Source organism: Tachyglossus aculeatus, chromosome X1 (genome assembly GCF_015852505.1).
Source record: "Tachyglossus aculeatus isolate mTacAcu1 chromosome X1, mTacAcu1.pri, whole genome shotgun sequence".
Lineage (NCBI taxonomy): Eukaryota > Metazoa > Chordata > Mammalia > Monotremata > Tachyglossidae > Tachyglossus > Tachyglossus aculeatus.
The window spans coordinates 73,953,728-73,973,290 of NC_052101.1; the positions used below are offsets into that span (position 1 = coordinate 73,953,728).

At 43.4% G+C, this 19,563-nt stretch overlaps 1 protein-coding gene across 9 annotated transcripts in view; it reads right to left on the reverse strand.

Annotated features, from left to right (window-relative positions):
• Positions 1-19,563, reverse strand: part of PXK (PX domain containing serine/threonine kinase like) — a 111,871-nt gene that overhangs the window by 29,892 nt on the left and 62,416 nt on the right. For all 9 annotated transcript variants that reach the window (XM_038772139.1, XM_038772134.1, XM_038772133.1 and 6 more), the window contains 5 exons: positions 13,676-13,777; positions 12,457-12,618; positions 11,904-12,021; positions 9,262-9,340; positions 1,307-1,355 (listed from right to left, as the gene is read on the reverse strand). In XM_038772139.1, coding sequence (XP_038628067.1) covers positions 1,307-1,355; positions 9,262-9,340; positions 11,904-12,021; positions 12,457-12,618; positions 13,676-13,777 — 510 coding nt within the window. The remainder of the gene's footprint in view (positions 1-1,306; positions 1,356-9,261; positions 9,341-11,903; positions 12,022-12,456; positions 12,619-13,675; positions 13,778-19,563) is intronic.

Here is a 19,563-nt window from a genome sequence, read left to right on the forward strand (position 1 = left end):
TCTGCGCATCAGGCAGAAACTCCTCACCCTCGGCTTCAAGGCTCTCCATCACCTCGCCCCCTCCTACTTCACCTCCCTTCTCTCCTTCTACAGCCCACCCTGCACCCTCCGCTCCTCTGCCGCTAATCTCCTCACCGTGCCTCATTCTCGCCTGTCCCGCCATCGACCCCCAGCCCACGTCATCCCCCGGGCCTGGAATGCCCTCCCTCTGCCCATCCGCCAAGCTAGCTCTCTTCCTCCCTTCAAGGCCCTACTGAGAGCTCACCTCCTCCAGGAGGCCTTCCCAGACTGAGCCCCTTCCTTCCTCTTCCCCTCATCCCCCTCTCCATCCCCCCCATCTTACCTCCTTCCCTTCCCCACAGCACCTGTATATATGTTTGTACATATTTATTACTCTATTTATTTATTTATTTTACTTGTACATATCTATTCTATTTATTTTATTTTGTTAGTACGTTTGGTTTTGTTCTCTGTCTCCCCCTTTTGGACTGTGAGCCCACTGTTGGGTAGGGACTGTCTCTATATGTTGCCAACTTGTACTTCCCAAACGCTTAGTACAGTGCTCTGCACACAGTAAGCACTCAATAAATATGATTGATTGATTGATTGCTTACCTTGTATTCACTCCAGTGCTTAGATCAGTGCTTGGCATATAGTAGGCACTTAAATATCACCATCATTATTATTATGACTTTAATAAAAGAAAATTGCAGTCCCATGACCTATTATGAACTCTGTTTTCATAGCATAGCTTCTTTCCTTCATTTTATTTTGTAAAACTGGCAGCATGATCAACAACCACACTAATTATTTTGTGCCAAAATTTTTAACAAGGAGTATAAAAATACTGTATATATCCATTTGTCAGGACTGTGTAATGAGTTCATACAATTGGTACCCTCATTATCTGTTTGCCTGTGACATTTTAATGGGCTACCAGTCATGACTGGTATGGTGCTTTATTAATTTTACTATCTAGATACTAAAATTGAGTGGCTTGGGAAGAGATCCATCTAATAAAAAAATGTGGATATGTCCTTTTTTGATCTTATCTGCAAAGCTGAAATTAAGCATTACCTTTGGTGATGTCTCAATGAAGAAGTCAAGTAAAAACCTCTTCTCGATGTCCTCTAGATAAAAAGAGGATGTTGCACAGACTCTCCATGACAATTTGGGGAACTTTGGGCTGCTTTGTACCTCATACGTATCTCCCTTCTCTCTTTAAGCAGAAAAGTAGCTAACCTCCAAAAGCAACCTATCACTCTAAAGGAAGTAGAATGTAGAACATTGACCCGACACGCTTTACCTTAAACTGTGGCTTCTCAGAATTGGTTAGTAAAACATCACTGAATAATCTGAAAAAAGAAATGGAAAGAAAGCCCTTTTTGAACAGGTTAGGCTGGAACCAGATCAAAATGAAATAAAACCAGAATTATTTGGCTGTGCTGCTTTTTCTTTGCAAACTGACAGGACTTTAGCTACCAATCAACCTACACATCAGGCAGAAACTCCTCACCCTCGACTTCAAGGCTCTCCATCATCTCGCCCCCTCCTACCTCACCTCCCTTCTCTCCTTCTACAGCCCAGCCCACACCCTCCGCTCCTCTGCCGCTAATCTCCTCACCGTGCCTCGTTCTCACCTGTCCTGCCGTCGACCCCCGGCCCACGTCATCCCCCTGGCCTGGAATGCCCTCCCTCTGCACATCCGCCAAGCTAGCTCTCTTCCTCCCTTCAAGGCCCTACTGAGAGCTCACCTCCTCCAGGAGGCCTTCCCAGGCTGAGCCCCCTCCTTCCTCTTCCCCTCCTCCCCCTCTCCATCCCCCCCACCTTACCTCCTTCCCTTCCCCACAGCACCTGTATATATGTATATATGTTTATATGTATTTATTACTCTATTTATTTTACTTGTACATATTTATTCTATTTATTTTACTTTGTTAATATGTTTTGTTTTGTTCTCTGTCTTCCCCTTCTAGACTGTGAGCCCACTGTTGGGTAGGGACCATCTCTATATGTTGCCAACTTGTACTTCCCAAGTGCTTAGTACAGTGCTCTGCACACAGTAAGCGCTCAATAAATACGACTGAATGAATGAATGAATATTAAAGTAAAGGCAGAATGTGGGGCTTTGCAGAATTTCCTTAAACTCCGACTCGATACATTGACTGATAATTCCATTGTATTTATAAAGTGCTTTGAGATCTGCGGGCCACAGCTGAACTTTGTGCTCAGATGTGATATCAATAATGGTGAGAGATTATCCCTGTGTGTGGTTGTGGCCCAAATCATCCTCTTCCACCCCGTAGGGATATAAAGAGCACTCCTACATATAAAGGATGAGCAATGCATTCTTAAAAAGAGTTGCTCAGATGCCATGGATATTACTGTCTCCCCAGCAACTGAGAACCAATAATGGAGCCACCTTCTCAGACTGGACTTAAGTTTACTGTTGGAGGAAGATGTATTCCACCATCGGCAAGATGTATGCTTTATCTGTTCTTCACATCTCGTGCTTCTGTTGTACTTTCCCAATTGCTTAGTGCAGTGAACTGCACTCAGTAAGTGCTCAAAAAATATCACTACTACTACTAGGAGTGGTGATGGGTTGCACTAAAGGCTCTCTTGTCCTCTCTTCCATGTAGTCATCAGCATGCATTGTGAGATGGCTGACTGTGTGCAATTTGTGATTGTTGAATTAAAAATAAATCTCCAAGAGCCTTCTACAGGAGACACTGTCTCTCACTGCACAAGCCACTGTTTAGTGCTGGAACTATGGATTACGGGATTACACTTCTTGCCAGAACATATGGAATTTAATGAGTGAGGCGGGAATGTGAGTTAACGGAGACTGATGTACTTTGGACCAGAGGCTCTTGGCAAGGGGCACTTCAGATTATTAGAGGGGACATGGCTATTTTGGCAGCCATCACAGCTTCTGATGCTGAAGTTCCTCTTGCTGGGCTCCCTGAAGAGACAAGACCTCTGGAGAATCATCCAGAAGAGTAGCAGCAGCAGCCAAAACAAATGAGAATAGACCGAAGAGTGCTAGTGGTGTTGCACGAACCACTAGCATTACAATCAATTCCTTCCGTGCAGGTTCTCAGTCCCAAAATCTGTGTGACCAGACCAAGTCTCATCCATCATTTATGATGACGGGGACTCCATCAGGTTTGAAGGGGAATGGCTGGATGAGAGAGTGGGATGGATGGGGGGAGGGGGCTGGATGTGAGGGAATCTTAAGGCCAAAGGAAATACTTTCTCAAAAAGGTGGAAAACCTCTGCTACAGATGAACTTGCAGTGAACATCATCTGGGCAAGTTGCCAGGTGGGAAAAGGGAACAAAGACTCCCAACTCCCAAGAGACAGGAAGGATTTGTGAAATTTTGCAAAGGAATCTTCCTCTTCTCTTGTAGGAAAAGAAAATACATCTCCCTTGAACGGTGGCTGCTTTCAAGGTATTTAAAATTCTCCCTAAAGGCAAGTGTTAGAATCTTAAAATTTCAGAATTCCTTTTGCTTTAAGCACAATATCTGGATAACCAAAAGCACTTTTGTAGTTCCCCTATATGAATTTATTCGTATGTTATGCACATATTTTTACACACCCACAAACGATAACCCAAGGCAAAGAAGCTCCAATTGTAGACATGCAGTTCATAAACATCAAAGCTGTAGGCCTGAGGTTAAACTAATATAAACCAGTTTAAACAAGTTTAGACAGTTTGATTATCTGGTGTCTAGTATTCATTTGTTTTGTGAGTGAAATGCAAATAGGGTCAGGTTTTCATAATGCACCTGATGGGTGACTAAAGAAAAACCCAATGGGCCTCTATCTTAGCTAACCTTGTATATAAATTATAGGCTGTTAGAAGTGTAAAGCTTTGGGAAATCCCAAATATCTTCTTAAGTTTATTCTTTATTTAAAACAGTTTTCAAAAGAGAAATTAGGCCCCTCTTTGAGAAATGAACGTAACTAATACTGCCCAGCCTGTACACTTTACTCCTCTGAGCCCAACCTACTCATACCTCAATCTCGTCTATCTCACCATGGACCCCTCACCTACATCCACCCTCTAGCTTGGAATGCCCTCCCTCTTCATATCCAACACATGATCACTATCCCCACCATCAAAGCCTTATTCAAATCACATTTCCTCCAGTAGCCCTTTCCCGACTAAGTCCTCATTTCTTCTCCTCCCTCCTGCCCTTCTGCATCACTCCTGCACTTGGATTTGCACCCTTTATTCACCCCACCCTCAGCTCCACAGCACTTATGTACGTATCCATCTGTCTTCTCCTCTAGACTCTAAGCTCATTGTGGGCAAGAAATGTATCTATCAACTCTGTTATACTGTACTCTACCAAGCACTTAGTACAGTGCTCTGCAAACAGTAAGCACTCAAATACAATTGACTGACTAGATACTTTCTCTTTTGTATCCACATATACAACACATGCACACACTAGCAGCAGAAATATCACCCAGTTAGAAAGTTTAAGGATTTTTTTCCTCTAGCTTTTTTTTAATAATTATCTTCCTTTCCTGCCTGCCTATACAAAGTTATGTAAACGTGGCAGCCCATAAATACTCAAACATCTTCAGATGCACATCCCCAGTTACACAAGCATGCTAATATATACACTCACACATAAATATTCATTCATTCATTCAATCATATTTATTGAGCGCTTACTGTGTGCACAACACTGTACTAAGCGCTTAGCCATGAACCCTGGTGCTTCTAGGGTTGATAACTGGTTCTGGAGCAGCTGTTTGGGAACACTTACAGGTCCCTCCTCCTAAAGTGGCCAGATGTCCTAAAATGGGCAAAATGGTCATGCTATGTGGGATTCTATCCCACCACCTAAAAGGTCCAAAGTGGCACCTATTGGGGCTCTACTTTTGGCCAGGGTGGCAGGACTATACTTCTCAACCACTGTAGAATTACAAGAAGCATGGAGGAAAAGGAGTGGCGGAGGAAGCTGCCATCTCTTCCTCCTCCTCCTCTTCCTCTTCTTCAGCAGCAGTAGCTGTCACTGTTGTCGCCATCCTTACCACAGATAAGCATACCCTTCTGGGCCATTGATGGGAATTTCTGGCACAATTGTAAGCATGTCACCGCACCATTCTGGGAACTCCCATCAGTGACCTGGAAGAACCAGTTCTGAAGTGACTAGGAGGCTACAGCTGCCACCACAAGTGGGGTGGTAGTGGTGCTAGCCATGGCCACCCAGGTTCCTAGCTCTGGCAAGATTGCCATTGGCTTTAAAACACTCAATCACCTTGTCCCCTCCTACCTTATCTCACTGATTTCCTGCAACAATCCAGCCCGCTCACTTCACTCCTCTAACACCAACCTACTTACTGTACCTTCATCTCGTCTATCTCACCGCTGAGCCCTCACCCACATCATCCCTCTGGCCTGGAATGCCCTCCCCCTTCCATATACAACAGACTACCACTCGCCCCTCCTTCAACACCCTCCTAAAAATCACATCTCCTCCAAGAGACCTTCCCCAACTAAGCCCTAATTTCCCCTACTCCCTCTCCCTTCTGTACCAGCTATGCACTTGGTTGGATCTGTACCCTTTAAGCACTTGATATTCACCCTCCCTCAGCCCCACAGCATGTATGTACATACTGTAATCTATTTTTATGTCTGTTTCCCCCTCTAGACTGTAAGCTCCTTGTGGGCAGAGAATGTGTCTACCAATCAATCGATGGTATTCACTGAGAACTTACTATGCACCGAACACTGTACAGAATTAGCAGATATGTTCCCTGTCCATAATGAGATTACAGTCTACCAACTCTGTTATATTGTATTCTCCCACACAGTACAGTGTTCTGCACATAGTCTGCACTCAAATACCATTGATTGATTAAGATTGCTAGGATCAGGGAGCAGCAGCAAAAGGCAGTAGAAGATAGTATCAGCCATGAAGGAATTGCCACCACATCCCTATTACAATATTCTCTCTCCTCCTCCTCCTCTCCTTTGATCTCTTTTCCCTTCTCTCTATCTCTCTCTGTCCCCACTGCTCAGTCTCTTTCTGGTTCCTTCCCTTGTAGCCCCACCTCCACCTTGTCTGGGCTGGAGGCAATCTGGACATATTACCTTCTCTTCAGGTTCCATGGCCCTAAACTCCTCCAACTCTGAATGGGGAAGAGGAGGCTGAATGTTTCCTAGTAACATGTGGTATTCCAGCAGGACGGGTGACCCTCAAGGAGCAGTGTACCACAGAGAGAATGGAAGAGAAAAAAAGAGAAGGGGAGGAGAATCTGTGGCCTTTTTGATCACTTACCCTCTCACCCTTCATTGTTCAGGCCAGGATTTCCTGCTTCCACAGGAGTAGGAGTGTGTGAATGACTGTGTTTCTGAATGAATGAGTGTAAAAATCTCTGGGGGGGGGGGGTGGGGGTGGGTGTGTGTGTGTGTGTGTGTGTGTGTGTGTGTGTGTGTATGCATGCACACATGCTGTGGGATATTATACAGGTGTTTGTGTGCTGCAGATGCTCCCTTGTGTTTGGGTGGGCAGAGGAGAAGGGGGCTTGTAACCAACCCCTCTTTCCACTTCAAGGATTTAGTCTGTCCAGCTCCTGGTGAATTCAGAGCTAAATAGGTAGCGAATGAGAGGATGTCCAAGCAGGAGGGATTTGAAGCACACAGAGACATGGAAGGAGAGAAGGACAGACCCAGGCAAAAAAACAAAGACAAGCCAAAGACCTTGTTTTTCCTCTAATATTTTCCATCCCACCTCCAACTCTTTTAGCCCTTATTTATGGGAAAACCCCCACAATCAGTCAGTTGCTACATCCTGTCAGTTCTTTCTCCACAATATTTCTAGGATCCACTCCTTCCTTTCCCCACAACTAGCCACCACACTGTTCTTCCAAGCTCTAAGCATTTCTCAATTAGAGTACTGTATCCTCCTCCTCACTCATTTCCCTGCCTCCAACTTATCCCCGCTTCAGACTATATTACACTCCTCAGCCTGGATCAACTTCCTAACATGTCCTTTGGTGCCGATTTCTCCCCACCTCCAAACACTCCACTGGCTACCCATTTTCCTCTATAAAAACTCCCAATTGTTGGCTTTTTTTAAATGGCATTTGTTAAGTGCTTACTCTGTGTCAGGCACTGTTCTGAGTGCTGGGGTAGATACAAGATAATAAGGTTGGACACAGTCCATGTCCCACATAGTGGTCACAGTCTTAATTTGCATTTTGCAGATGATGAAACAAAGGCACAGAGAAGTTAAGTGACTTGCCCAAGGTCACACAGCAGACATGTGTGATTAGAACCCAGGTTCTCTGACTCCCAGACCCCTGCTCTTTCCACTAGCCCACACTACTTTAAGGCTCTTCACCAGTTCTCTGTCCTGCTTAAATTATCTGCTCTCTCCACCTGCTATTCCCCATATCCTGGCCTGACCTATGGAGGGTGAGAGCGTAAGTGATCAAAGAGGCCACAGATTCTCCTCCCCTTCTCTTTTTTTCTCTTCCATTCTCTCCCTGGTATACTGCTCCTTGAGGGTCACCCCTCCTGCTGGAATACCACATCTTACTAGGAAACAGTCAGCCTCCTTTTTCCCATTCAGAGTTGGAGGAGTTTAGGGCCATGGAACCTGAGGAGAAGGTAACCTGAGTAGCCCATTTATATAGATCAATTGATGTAATCTACTGTGTCAGCACCTACCTATCTTTCTATTCTATTTTTCTCCTACTTGTAAATGATTTTGTGTCTCTCTCCCTGTTAGATGGTAAGCTGAGAGTAGGGATTGTGTCTTTTACCTCTTTTGAAATCTCCCCCAAGCACTTAGTACAGTACTCCGCCCACACTGAGCACTCAATAAATACTACTGATTAGGAAAGGACACCGACAGGGAAGACAAGTGAATTGGCTTCAGCTGTTAGAGGACTTGAGGGCAATAACATGGGCTGATATTCTAAGAAAAAAATATTTTGTGTGTGTGTGAAAAATAGCCTCAAAAAATCTTTCCCTGCTTTCAAAGATGAACAACTATGATGCCTGTGCTTTGCCAGGTGTTAGAAAGAAATGGGAGACCAAAGGTAAGGATGCTCTACAGAATGCTAAAATGGAACTAAAGCACCACTTGGTTCCCATTCACTTATATGAACAGACTGTAACATACTGCACTTAAAGGCGACTTTCACTTATTCTCCCCCAGAGATACTTTCCTTGTTTGTTCCCTGGCAGAGCTCTGCTTTCTCAATCAACACCCTTTCCCAATCCTATGATTAAAGTCAAACACCTTAAAAATAAAATTTTAACATTTTGATTGAAGTCAAACAAATATTCTCCCCACCTTCAAAGCCTTATTGAAGACACATTGCCTCCAAGAGGGCTTCCCTGACTAAGCCCTCATTTCCTCTTCTCCCACTCCTTCTGCATCACCCTTGCTCTTGAATTTGCTCCCTTTATGTACCTTCCTCATCCCCACAGCACTTATGCACAGATCTGTAATTTATTTTTTTATATTAATGTCTGTCTCCCCCTCTAGACTGTAAGCTTGATGTGGGCAGGGAACATGTCTACCAACTCTGCTATACTGTTAGAATGTACCACCACCAGTGCTTAGTACAGTACTCTGCACACAGTAAGCACTCAATAAATGTGATCGATTGATTAATTAGCCCATATATTGAACATAAATAAATTAAAAGCAGTTAACACAGCAGTTTTACTGGACCTAAAATATTGGCCAGGATTGTTACTGTCACAGCACCTTGAGGAACTAAATTCATTCTGGTACAAGTTTGTTCTTTAACATTGGAGATTTGCTTGAGATGGAGATCTCATGACTTGCTAAGGATCATATTTTCCTATCTCTCATAAGGAGTTGTTATCATTAATGTTTACAGGGAACTCTACATCAGGAACCAAAGAAGGTAGGACTCTTGCTTCCCACATTTCCCTCTACGCTACATGTATGGACGAAGCTCATACATATAATTTTCAACTGTGAGGAGTGCTACTAAGTAGAGGTAGCTGTTCCCTCTACTACATCAAGCACTGAGATCCTGAAGAACAAATCAAGGTCATTCATAATGAAGGGTTACAAGTAGATCACTAATAGGATGAGACAGTTCACTCATTGCTCTCACCTGTCATGAACTTTTTGCTTTCACAAGAATCACATTACAGATCTATTATAATGGAAATTTGGGCACAGAGACTATAGTTGACTCGCTATTGACATAATAAACACATCACAACCAAAGTATAGAGTGACTTACGGCATTAGTAAGAGTTGGGAGACTGTAGGCATACCATTCTTACAGGCTTCACAAGACAGGATGGATTCCAAGACGCTTACTATGAAATGGAATGAATACCCATTTTAGTAACGAGTAATGCTCTGGCAAATTCACTCAACAATGTAAAGTTTGACATTGGTATTGAGATTCCTTAGAGAACTCTCACTTTGTGGTCCAAACTCTTCATACCCACAGCAGATGGTATCAACAGGGAAGAATAACATTGGCATGCATGATTTTACTGAATGGATTAAAAACATTTATTTCAGAAACTCAATGTTGAATTCAAGCAATGTCTGTAGGTCTCAAATACCTTTTGGCAAATGATGGAAAAAAGGAAACCCTTACATTTATCATTGATAAAAAATCATTTTAACGAAAATTCAAAACACCTAAATGGCAGCTTGAACCCCCAAATGCATCATGATATTTGACATGCACGCAAAACCCTGATTTTCAGCATCCCATCTAAATAATAATAATAATAATAATAATAATAATAGCATTTATTAAGCGCTTACTATGTGCAAAGCACTGTTACGTGCAAAGCACTTCTAGACTGTGAGCCCACTGTTGGGTAGGGACTGTCTCTGTATGTTGCCAACTTGTACTTCCCAAGAGCTTAGTACAGTGCTCTGCACACAGTAAGTGCTCAATAAATATGATTGATTGTTCTAAGCGCTGGGGAGGTTACAAAGTGATCAGGTTGTCCCACAGGAGGCTCACAGTCTTAATCCCTATTTTACAGATGAGGTAACTGAGGCCCAGAGAAGTTAAATGACTTGCCCAAAGTCACATAGCTGACAATTGGCAGGGCCAGGATTTGAACCCATGACCTCTGACTCCAAAGCCCGTGCTCTTTCCATTGAGCCACGCTGCCTCTCTGTAGCAGGATGAACCCGTGAATAGCCTTGATATTAGGCTTACATCCCTTAGATCCCTTACATACTGCAAGCACAAGTTGGACAGGTTTGTTCTTCCACTAGCCAATGCTCACTTCTTCCCCTCTTACAAGGCCTCCAGAGAGCTGTACTATCTTTAGCTTCTTTATCAAATTATTTGAGTTTAAAACTGATATTGTTTATTTTTCAAAACACTTCATCAAAATTGAAGTGTAGTTTGCAGGTTCATTTAAGGCAAATGAACACATTATAAAATCATAATTCTTGGTAAAAGGAGTCTACTATATTTCGCTTGTGTTGTGGATGCTTTTGGTAATGAAATGACAGCTCTAGGTGGATGACTGCCAAACCTATGTCATCAACTAGCCCTAACGTCTCACCTGCCTTACAACCCCACATTTCCTCCTGTCTTCAGGGCACCGAATGAATGACCTAACACCACCTTGAAAGCAATATGGCAAAGACCAAAACCCTCATCTTCCCTCCCAAGCCTCTATCTCCTGCTAACTTTACCATAATGGTCAATTCCACCACCGCCCTCCCTACCCCTTAAGCTTGCAATCTTAGTGCCATCTTTTATCTCTCAAATTCAGTCTGTCTCTAAATGCTACTGGTTTTTCCTCTATAATATTTCTCAGACATGGCCCTTCCTCGCCATGTTGATTGCCCTGAGCCCAGCCTTCATCACCTCACAGATGAACTACTGAATCAGACTCTTTCTTGAATGATGATGACTGTATTTGTTAAGTGCTTACTACGTGCCAAGCACTGTTCTAAGCGCTGGGGGAGATACAAGGTCATCAGGTTGTCCCAGGTGAGGCTCACCATCTTCATCCCCATTTTACAGATGAGATAACTGAGGCACAGAGAAGTGGAGTGAATGGCCCAAAGTCACACAGCTGATGTGGCAGAGTTGGGATTAGAACACGACCTCTGACTCCCAAGCCCGGGCTCTTTCCACTAAGCCACACTGTTTCTCTTGGTCTCCTTGCCTCCAGCCTCTCTCTCCATTTTAGTTTCTCTTACCCTCGGCTGCATGGATCACCTTCTTTAAATGTCATTCCAAATGCAGCACTCCCCTCTTCAAAAACCTCCAGTGGCTACTACTACTTTCTATCAAACAGAAATTCCAGATTGATAGATTCAAGACTCTCCACCAGTTGTCTCCTCCTTGACTTTCTGGTCTCTATCTGTGCTACTCCCAAGCTTACATTCTTCATTTCTCCTAAGCTAACTTCTAAATTGTACCTCACTCTTGATTCTGTCCCCTACTCATTGCACACACCCCTGCACAGAACTGTCCCCTTCAACTATGACTAACCATATCCCTCCCAACTTTCAAGGTCTGCTTCCAAAAGTCCATTTTCCCCAGAAGACCTTTCCTGACTAATCTCCACCTTCCTGATCAGGTCATCTCATCAGCTCCCTTAGGACTTAACTTCAAGTCACTTTATTTCGTGTATTCATTTATTGATTCATGTTTTGCTTACTTTGGTTATTTCCAGCTCATCTATGTTCTCCTTTTGTTCGCCTTGTACGTATGCTACCTGTGTCTGCCTGTCTCCCTTATTGGGTTGTAAGCTCCTCAAGGCACGGCCCATATTTTCTATTTTAACTGTATGCTCCTAAGCACCTAGTACAGTGTTCAGCACACAGTACATAAATAATGATGATGATGATGATGATACAGGCAGAAACATGCCCTGTCAGCATACTCACCCACAGACACTGATGGTGCAGGAGGAAAAGTGTCCACCGGTACTGAATCTGGAGGCCGACCATAAGTCATTTCATAGAGTAGGTGACCAAAGCAGTGCACATCCACGCCTTCTAAAGTCTGTGAGAAAAAAAGATACACATACACATAATATGGTCTAATGGTAATAAATACCATTAACATTATTTCATACTATTTGCTAAGACTAATAAATGAATTCCAATCACAAGATAAAATTTATGTCAGTGGATGCAACTGCAATTTCAAGCAGGCAAAATCTTTAAGACTTCAGCTGCAAGGTTTACCACCCTCTCCGGCCCACTTTCCCCTCAGTTCCCACTTCTGCCTTGCAAGAAACCTCTTCCTGCTCTCTCAAAAAAGCAGTAGTGTCTTCAGGGAGAGGTGACGTTATTGTGGCTGATCCCCATTCTTACAACCTTTTCGGTTTACCATGCTTTAAATCCTGTTCTAGTCCTGATCAACTGTTCTAGTATGGGTTATGAAGCAAATGAAAATAAGACAATACATCAGACACAATTCTTTTTAACAACTTACATTAATTTTTCTGAATTGTGAAAAATAGGATCGATAGAAGGAAGGAAGTCCCAGCAAGGAATTCTCAAGATCCAACAGGCGGCAAGTGTCTCCATCGAGCATCACATTGGACGAATGAAGGTGGCCATAAGGAAAGCCTTTTTCATGCAGGAACTTTAACACCTAAATAATGATCAGAGACCAACATACAATAGTAGTCTGAAAGAGAAACCATCCTACCTGGGAAAAAAAAAGATTCTAAAATAGGTTCAATTAAAAAAAGTTGTCATTAGTAACATGGATCTTCCCTTAAAAAAATGAAACAAATGAAAATCTAATAAATAACAGAGAATACAAGAGAATGCAAGGGGAAACAAACATTCAAAATACAAATAGTCAAAAATCACAAGCTATGGTACTATCAAACATAAAAACCCTAAATGTAAGCAATTCACTCCAGTCTCACAGCACTTAGGTACATATCCATAATTAATTGATTTATATTAATGTCTTTCTCCCCTTGTAGATGGTAAGCTCTCTTGTGGTCAGGGGTCACATCTACCAACTCTATTGTATTGTTCCTTTCCAAGCGCTTAGTACAGTGCTCTGCACACAATAAGCACTCAGTGAATGCAATTAATTGATTGATTGATTGAGGAGCCTAAACACATAATTTACAAAGGTAAATAAATTCTGACAATGGTCAGAATCAGGTGGGGTTAATTTGAGACGGTTTCTTGTAGGTGATGAGTCTTTGGGTAGATTTTGGAAAAACATTTCTAAGACAGCAATACAAAACTCAAGTAAGAGAGCTTTAAGCTTAAGTGCAAAGGAAATCTAAAATCCTGGAATGGGGTAAAGCAAGAACGTGGTTAAACCCTCACATAAAGCAGGAACACAAATAGGTATCTTGGTAATGAAGCCCTTGAAAGTCAAATACTGTAATCAAAAGCAATTATATACTTATAGGTAAGCAAGGCAACTGCTAATCAAGTTACTATGGTTCCACATGGACCTTAGTATCAGCCATTCATTGACTTACAGTAGCTACAGGCTATCAGAATGGAGTTATTGTACTTTGCCAAGCACTTAGTAAAGTGTTCCACACACTGTAAGAGCTCAATAAATACAACTGACTGAATGATTGATCAGATATATAGTTTCAGTGCTTTCTGGATGAGATGTTGCAACAATGCACTAATTTCCAATGCACTTTAAGCAAAAATCAAATACACCTCACCTCTAATATCTGGCGTCCAAATGTTTTTATTTGATGTAGCTCAAGGCCCTGGATTTTCTTGGGGTTGCAGTACTTTTTCAAAAATGGGTCCTTTGGTTTTGCCTTTGAAAATGAACAAACACTGATTGTGAAAAAGCAACAGGAATGCCAAGCGTTTTGGCAAACACATGTTCATGCATTAACTCCCTCAAATCTCCCTTTCACTTCCCTTGCTCCCTTTTACCTCCACCATCCACTCTCTCATCCTTCTTGACCCTCTCTCAAGAGGATACCTCTCACCTTCTCTTTAACAGCAGAGATCACATCTACCAACTCTATTGCATTATATTCTCCCAAGTACTTGGTACAGTGCACTGCATACAGTAAATGCTCAATAAATACCATTGGTTGATTGACTGAAAATATACCTCCTCCACCTGAAACTCCAACCCCGTCAGCACAAAACTTATAAAACACTTGCACCCACACCTCCTTCCTTCCTGACCACCACCTTCAACCACTCACTCTCTGATGATTTCTTGCCCTCCACTTTCAAACATTCTCACATTATCTCCTATCCTTAAAAAAAACTCTCGACCCCACTGCACCTTCAAGATATTATTCCATCTCCCTCCTACTATCCAATCTCCTCCAAAGTGTTGTTTACACCCACTGTCTCTACTTCCTATTCTCTCTCTCCTTGACACTCTATGATTGGGTTTCTACTCCCTTCACTCCACTCAAATCGCTCTCTCCAAGGTTGCCACCAAAATCAATCAAGTGCAGAGCACTGTATTAAGCACTTGGGAGAGTACAGTACGATAGACAACAATCCTCCCCCACTTTCTGGCTGCCTTTGACACTGAGAATCACCCCATTTTACTGGAAACACTATCTAACCTTGCTTTTCTCTGATGCTGTCCTTTCCTGGTTCTCCAACCTCTCTGGCCCCTTGTCCCCCTCTCCACCCCCCCGTCTTACCTCCTTCCCTTCCCCACAGCACCTGTATATATATATATATATATATATATATATATATATATATATGTTTGTACATATTTATTACTCTATTTATTTTACTTGTACATATCTATTCTATTTTATTTTGTTAATATGTTTGGTTTTGTTCTCTGTCTCCCCCTTCTAGACTGTGAGCCCACTGTTGGGTAGGGACTGTCTCTATATGTTGCCAACTTGTACTTCCCAAGCGCTTAGTACAGTGCTCTGCACACAGTAAGCGCTCAATAAATACGATTCATTGATTGGCTGATCCATCTCAGTTTCTGCCATCCACTCTCTCGCTGTGGGTGTCCCTCAAGGCAAAGTCCTGGATCTTCGTCTATTCTCCATCTACACTTATTTCTTGGGTAGCTCATCCACTCTCATGGCTTCAACTACCATCTCTATGGGGTTGACTCCCAAATTTACCTCACTAGCCCAGACCTCTTTCCTTCTCCGCAATCTCACATTTCCTACTCCCTCCATAATATCTCTACACAGAGGTCCCTACAACACCTCAAACTCAACATATCCAAAACTGAACTCCTCATCTTCCCTCCCGAATCCTTTCCTCCACCCAAATTTCCCCTCACAGTTAACACCACCACCATCCTCCCCACCTCTCAAGCCCACAACTGTGGCACTGTCCATGACTCCTCCCTCTCTGTCAACTCCCATATTCGGTCTGTTACCAAATCCTGTCGGTTCTCCCGCCACATTCCCAGAATCATCTTCTTCCCCTCCATCCAAACAGTCACCATGCTGGTCCAATCATTTGTCATATCCTGTCTTGACTACAGCATCACCCACCTCGCACATTTCCCTGCCTCCAGTCTCTCCCTTTTCCAGTTCATATTTCACCATGCCGCCCAGATCGGTTTTTTTTAAAGCATTGCTCTCCACGTTTCCCCACTCCTCAAAAACCTCTAATGGTTGTCCATTCCCCTTGACATCCAGCAGAAACTCCTAACATGGCCTGTAAGGTGCTCAGTCAGCTCTCTCCCAAAACTACTTATCTTTATTCCTCTCTCACTACACCCCAGCTCATTTGAGAAGCAGCGTGGCTCAGTAGAAAGAGCATGGTCTTTGGAGTCAGAGGTTATGGGTTCATATCCCAGCTCCACCAATTGTCAGCTGTGTCACTCTGGGCAAGTCACTTAACTTCTCTGTGCCTCAGTTACCTCATCTGTAAAATGGGGATTAAGACTGTGAGCCCCCCATGGGACAACCTGATCACCGTGTAACCTCCCCAGCATTTAGAACAGTGCTTTGCACATAGTAAGTGCTTAATAAATGCCATCATTATTATTATTTGCTTTGCTCCTCTCAAGCCAACCTATTCACTGAGGCTCGATCTCAAGGTCTTGCTTGTGCCCTCCCTTCTGCCTGGAATTCCTCCCCGCATCACAAACAACCAACCACAACTGTCCCCCATCTTCAAAAGCCTTCTGAAATCACATCTCCTCCAGGAGGTCTTCCCTGATTCATCTCATCTCCCCACCCTAATTCCTCCCTCCTACTGCCACTTGAAGATTTCCATGTCACCCAAGCACTTGGGTCCTCACACTTCCCTTCCTCCACCACTGTACTTATGTACATATCTTTACACTTTACCAAGAACAGCTCCCTCATACCTCTCAAAATCTACCCTCACCTGCACTTCTGACCCCATTTCTTCATACCTTATTAAAACACTTACCCCCTTCCTTTTTCCTTCCTTGACTATTATCTTCAACCAGTCACTTTCCAATGGCTTCTTCCCCATTGCTTTCAAACAAGCTCATGTCTCCCCTATCCTAAAAAAAAACCCTCCCTTGACCCCATGGCTCTCTCCAGTTATTGCTCCCTCTCTCTACCATTCCTTTCCAAACTCCTTGAGAGAGCTGTCTACAACTGCTGTCTCCAGTTCCTCTTCAATCTGGTTTCTGCCCCTTCACTCCACAGAGACCGCCCTCTCTAAAGTAACCAATGACCTTGGCAAATCCAAAGTCCTCTACTCCATCCCAATCCTCCTGTACCTCTCAACTGCCTTTGACATTGTGGACCACACCCTTCTCCTTGAAACTTAATCCAACCTTGGCATTACTGACCCTATCTTCTCATGGGTCTCCTATTTCTCTGACTGCTCCTACTCAATCTCTTTTGCTGGTCCTCCTCTACCTCCCACCCTCTGACAGTGGGTATCCTTCAAGTCTGAGTTCTGGGGACCTTCTATTCTTCATCTACACCCACTCCCTTGGAGAACTCATTCACTCCCATGGCTTCAACTACCATCTCTACACAGATGATTCCCAAATCTACATCTCCAGCTCTGACCTCTTTCATTCACAGCACTCTCACATTTCCTCCTGCCTTCAGAACATCTCTATCTGGATGTCCTACCAACACCTAAAACTAAATATGTCCAAAACAGAACTCCTTATCTTCCCTTCCAAACCCTGTCCTCCCCATGTCTTTCCCATGACAGTAGACAATACCACTATCCTTGTCTCATAGGTCCATAATCTTGGCATTATCTTTGACTCATCTCTCTCATTCAACCCAAATATTCAACCTGTCACCAAATCTTGTCAGTTCTACCTTCACAACATCATTAAAATCTGCCCTTTCTTCTCCATCTAAACTGCTACTCTGCTGATCCAAGCACTTATCCTAACCCACCCTGACTACTGAATCTGCCTCCTCGCTGACCTCCCTGCCTCTCCACACTCCAGTCTTCACTCTGCTTCCAGGATCATTTTTCTAAAAAAAACCTTCAGTCCATGTCTCCCCACTCCTCAAGAACCTCCAGGAGTTGCCCATCTGACTCTGCATCAAACAGAAACTCCCTACCACTAGTTTTAATGTACTCAAACAGCTCACCCTCTCCTACCTTACCTCACTGATCTCTTATTATAGCCCAGCCTGCACACTTCACTCCTCTACCCTGAGGTCAGCTTCCTCACCATACCCTGAACTCGTCTACCTCATTGCTGAACCCTCACTCATGTCCACTCTCTAGCCTGGAACTCCCTTCCTCTCCATATATGCTAGAGCCCCACTCTCCCCACCTTCAAACCCTTATTAAGGTTACATCTCCAAAAAGCCTTCCCCAATTAAGTCTCTTTTCCCTGGGTCCCCCTCCCTTCTGTGTCATCTGTTCACTTTGGATCACAGATCCTGTGTCCTTTGGGCATTTGGTATTGGTCCTACAGAACTTACGTATATATCTATAAATTATTTATTTATATTGTCCATCTCCCCCTCTAAACTGCTTTGCACATAGTAAGCACTTAACAAATGCCATTATTATTATTAAATTGTAAGCTCATTGTGGGAAGGGACTGTGTCTACCAACTCTGTTGTACTCTCCCAAACACTTAGTACAATGCTCTGGACATAGTAAGCACTCAAATTTTTTGATTGATTGCTTCCTCCTACTTCTAATTTATTTTAGTGTCTGTCTCTCCTGCTAGACTGCAAGCTCCTTGAGGGCAGGAATCATGTTTCCTAACTCTACTGTACTTTCCCACTTAGAACTGTGCTCTGCACTGAGTATGCACTCAATAAATACTATTAGTTAGCTGACTAATCTTATACACAGAAATCAACCAATGGCATTTATTTAGCACTTGCCATGTGCAGAGCACTGTACTAGGCACTCAGATGAGTACAATACAGTTGGTAGACACAATGCCTGCCCACAAGGGACTTACAGGAAACAGCTCCTGCATCAAGGCTCTTATTGTCTAAAGGAGAAGACAAAAACACCTAAGATAATGAACAGTATATGAGTATAGATAAAAATGACAAGCATGTATAAAGTGCCATGTAGAAGTTGGGCAATTATTCCACCTGACAAGCCAGTTATTCCTTTTTGTGAGCGTCAGTGGGCCGGAAGAAAAGAGCAAAGGGATGAGAGGTTTTAGGATGCTGCTTACAGTGGCTCCTATCTGGCTCGGGGCAGGGGGATATGCACTCATTAACTCCCGACAGGCTGCTTTTCTGGGAGTCGCGGTGCACTGGGGAGGATAAATGTATCCACAGCTGCCAAGAGCTGCAGTGGGCGGAAGCAGATCCCTCAAACCTGGGCCCAGGGCCAGCCTGCGGACCAAGTTAAATTGCTTGGCAAGCTGGATTTTGTGCCCACCCTTGCGATACGTGAATACATGAGGTGGCTGAGGGGATGGCACGTCGAAGACAGCAGTAGGGGGAATTCATCAGGAAATGCCTCTTGGAAGACATGCCTTTTTCAAAGGCTTTCAACTTTCTATATCGTTCTCCTCTCTCATCACCACCCCAGCCCGAACCACAACGTCTGCCGACACTTTGTCCCAATCCATTGTGTTACTACCTACCCCCTACACTGTGCACTCCCCTTGCTCTACTGTGGAAAAAATTTCCCTTTTATCTTGAACAGGTGCAGTAGATCAGGAGGCATTCCCCAACTAATCCCCACCACCCTCGGCACGTAGGGGGGATATCAGTTTATTTTTCCCATTTATTTATTCATTTCTTTGTGCTTTTTTATTACTTTTCTTGACTAGTATCTGTTTTCACTCTTGTTCCCACTGTATATATATTATCTTCATCTGCCTGCTTCCCACATAATGTTAAGAGTTCCTCAAGGGCAGGGACGAGGTCACTGTGTGTTTTCCCTGTTGTGCGCAGGGATGTGTATGTATGTGCGTCTTTGTAAGGGTTCCACCTTAAGGTTTCTGTCTATATCAGTCTATCATCTCTATGCTAATGATTCCTAAATCTCTCTCTCTAGCCCTGATCACTCTCCTTATCTGCATTCTCGAATTTCCTCTTGCTTTCAGGACATCTCTACTTGGATGTCTCACCAACACCTCAAACTAAACATGTCCAAAACAGAGCTTTCTCATCTTCCCACCCAAACCCTGCACTTCCCCTGCCTTTCCCATCAC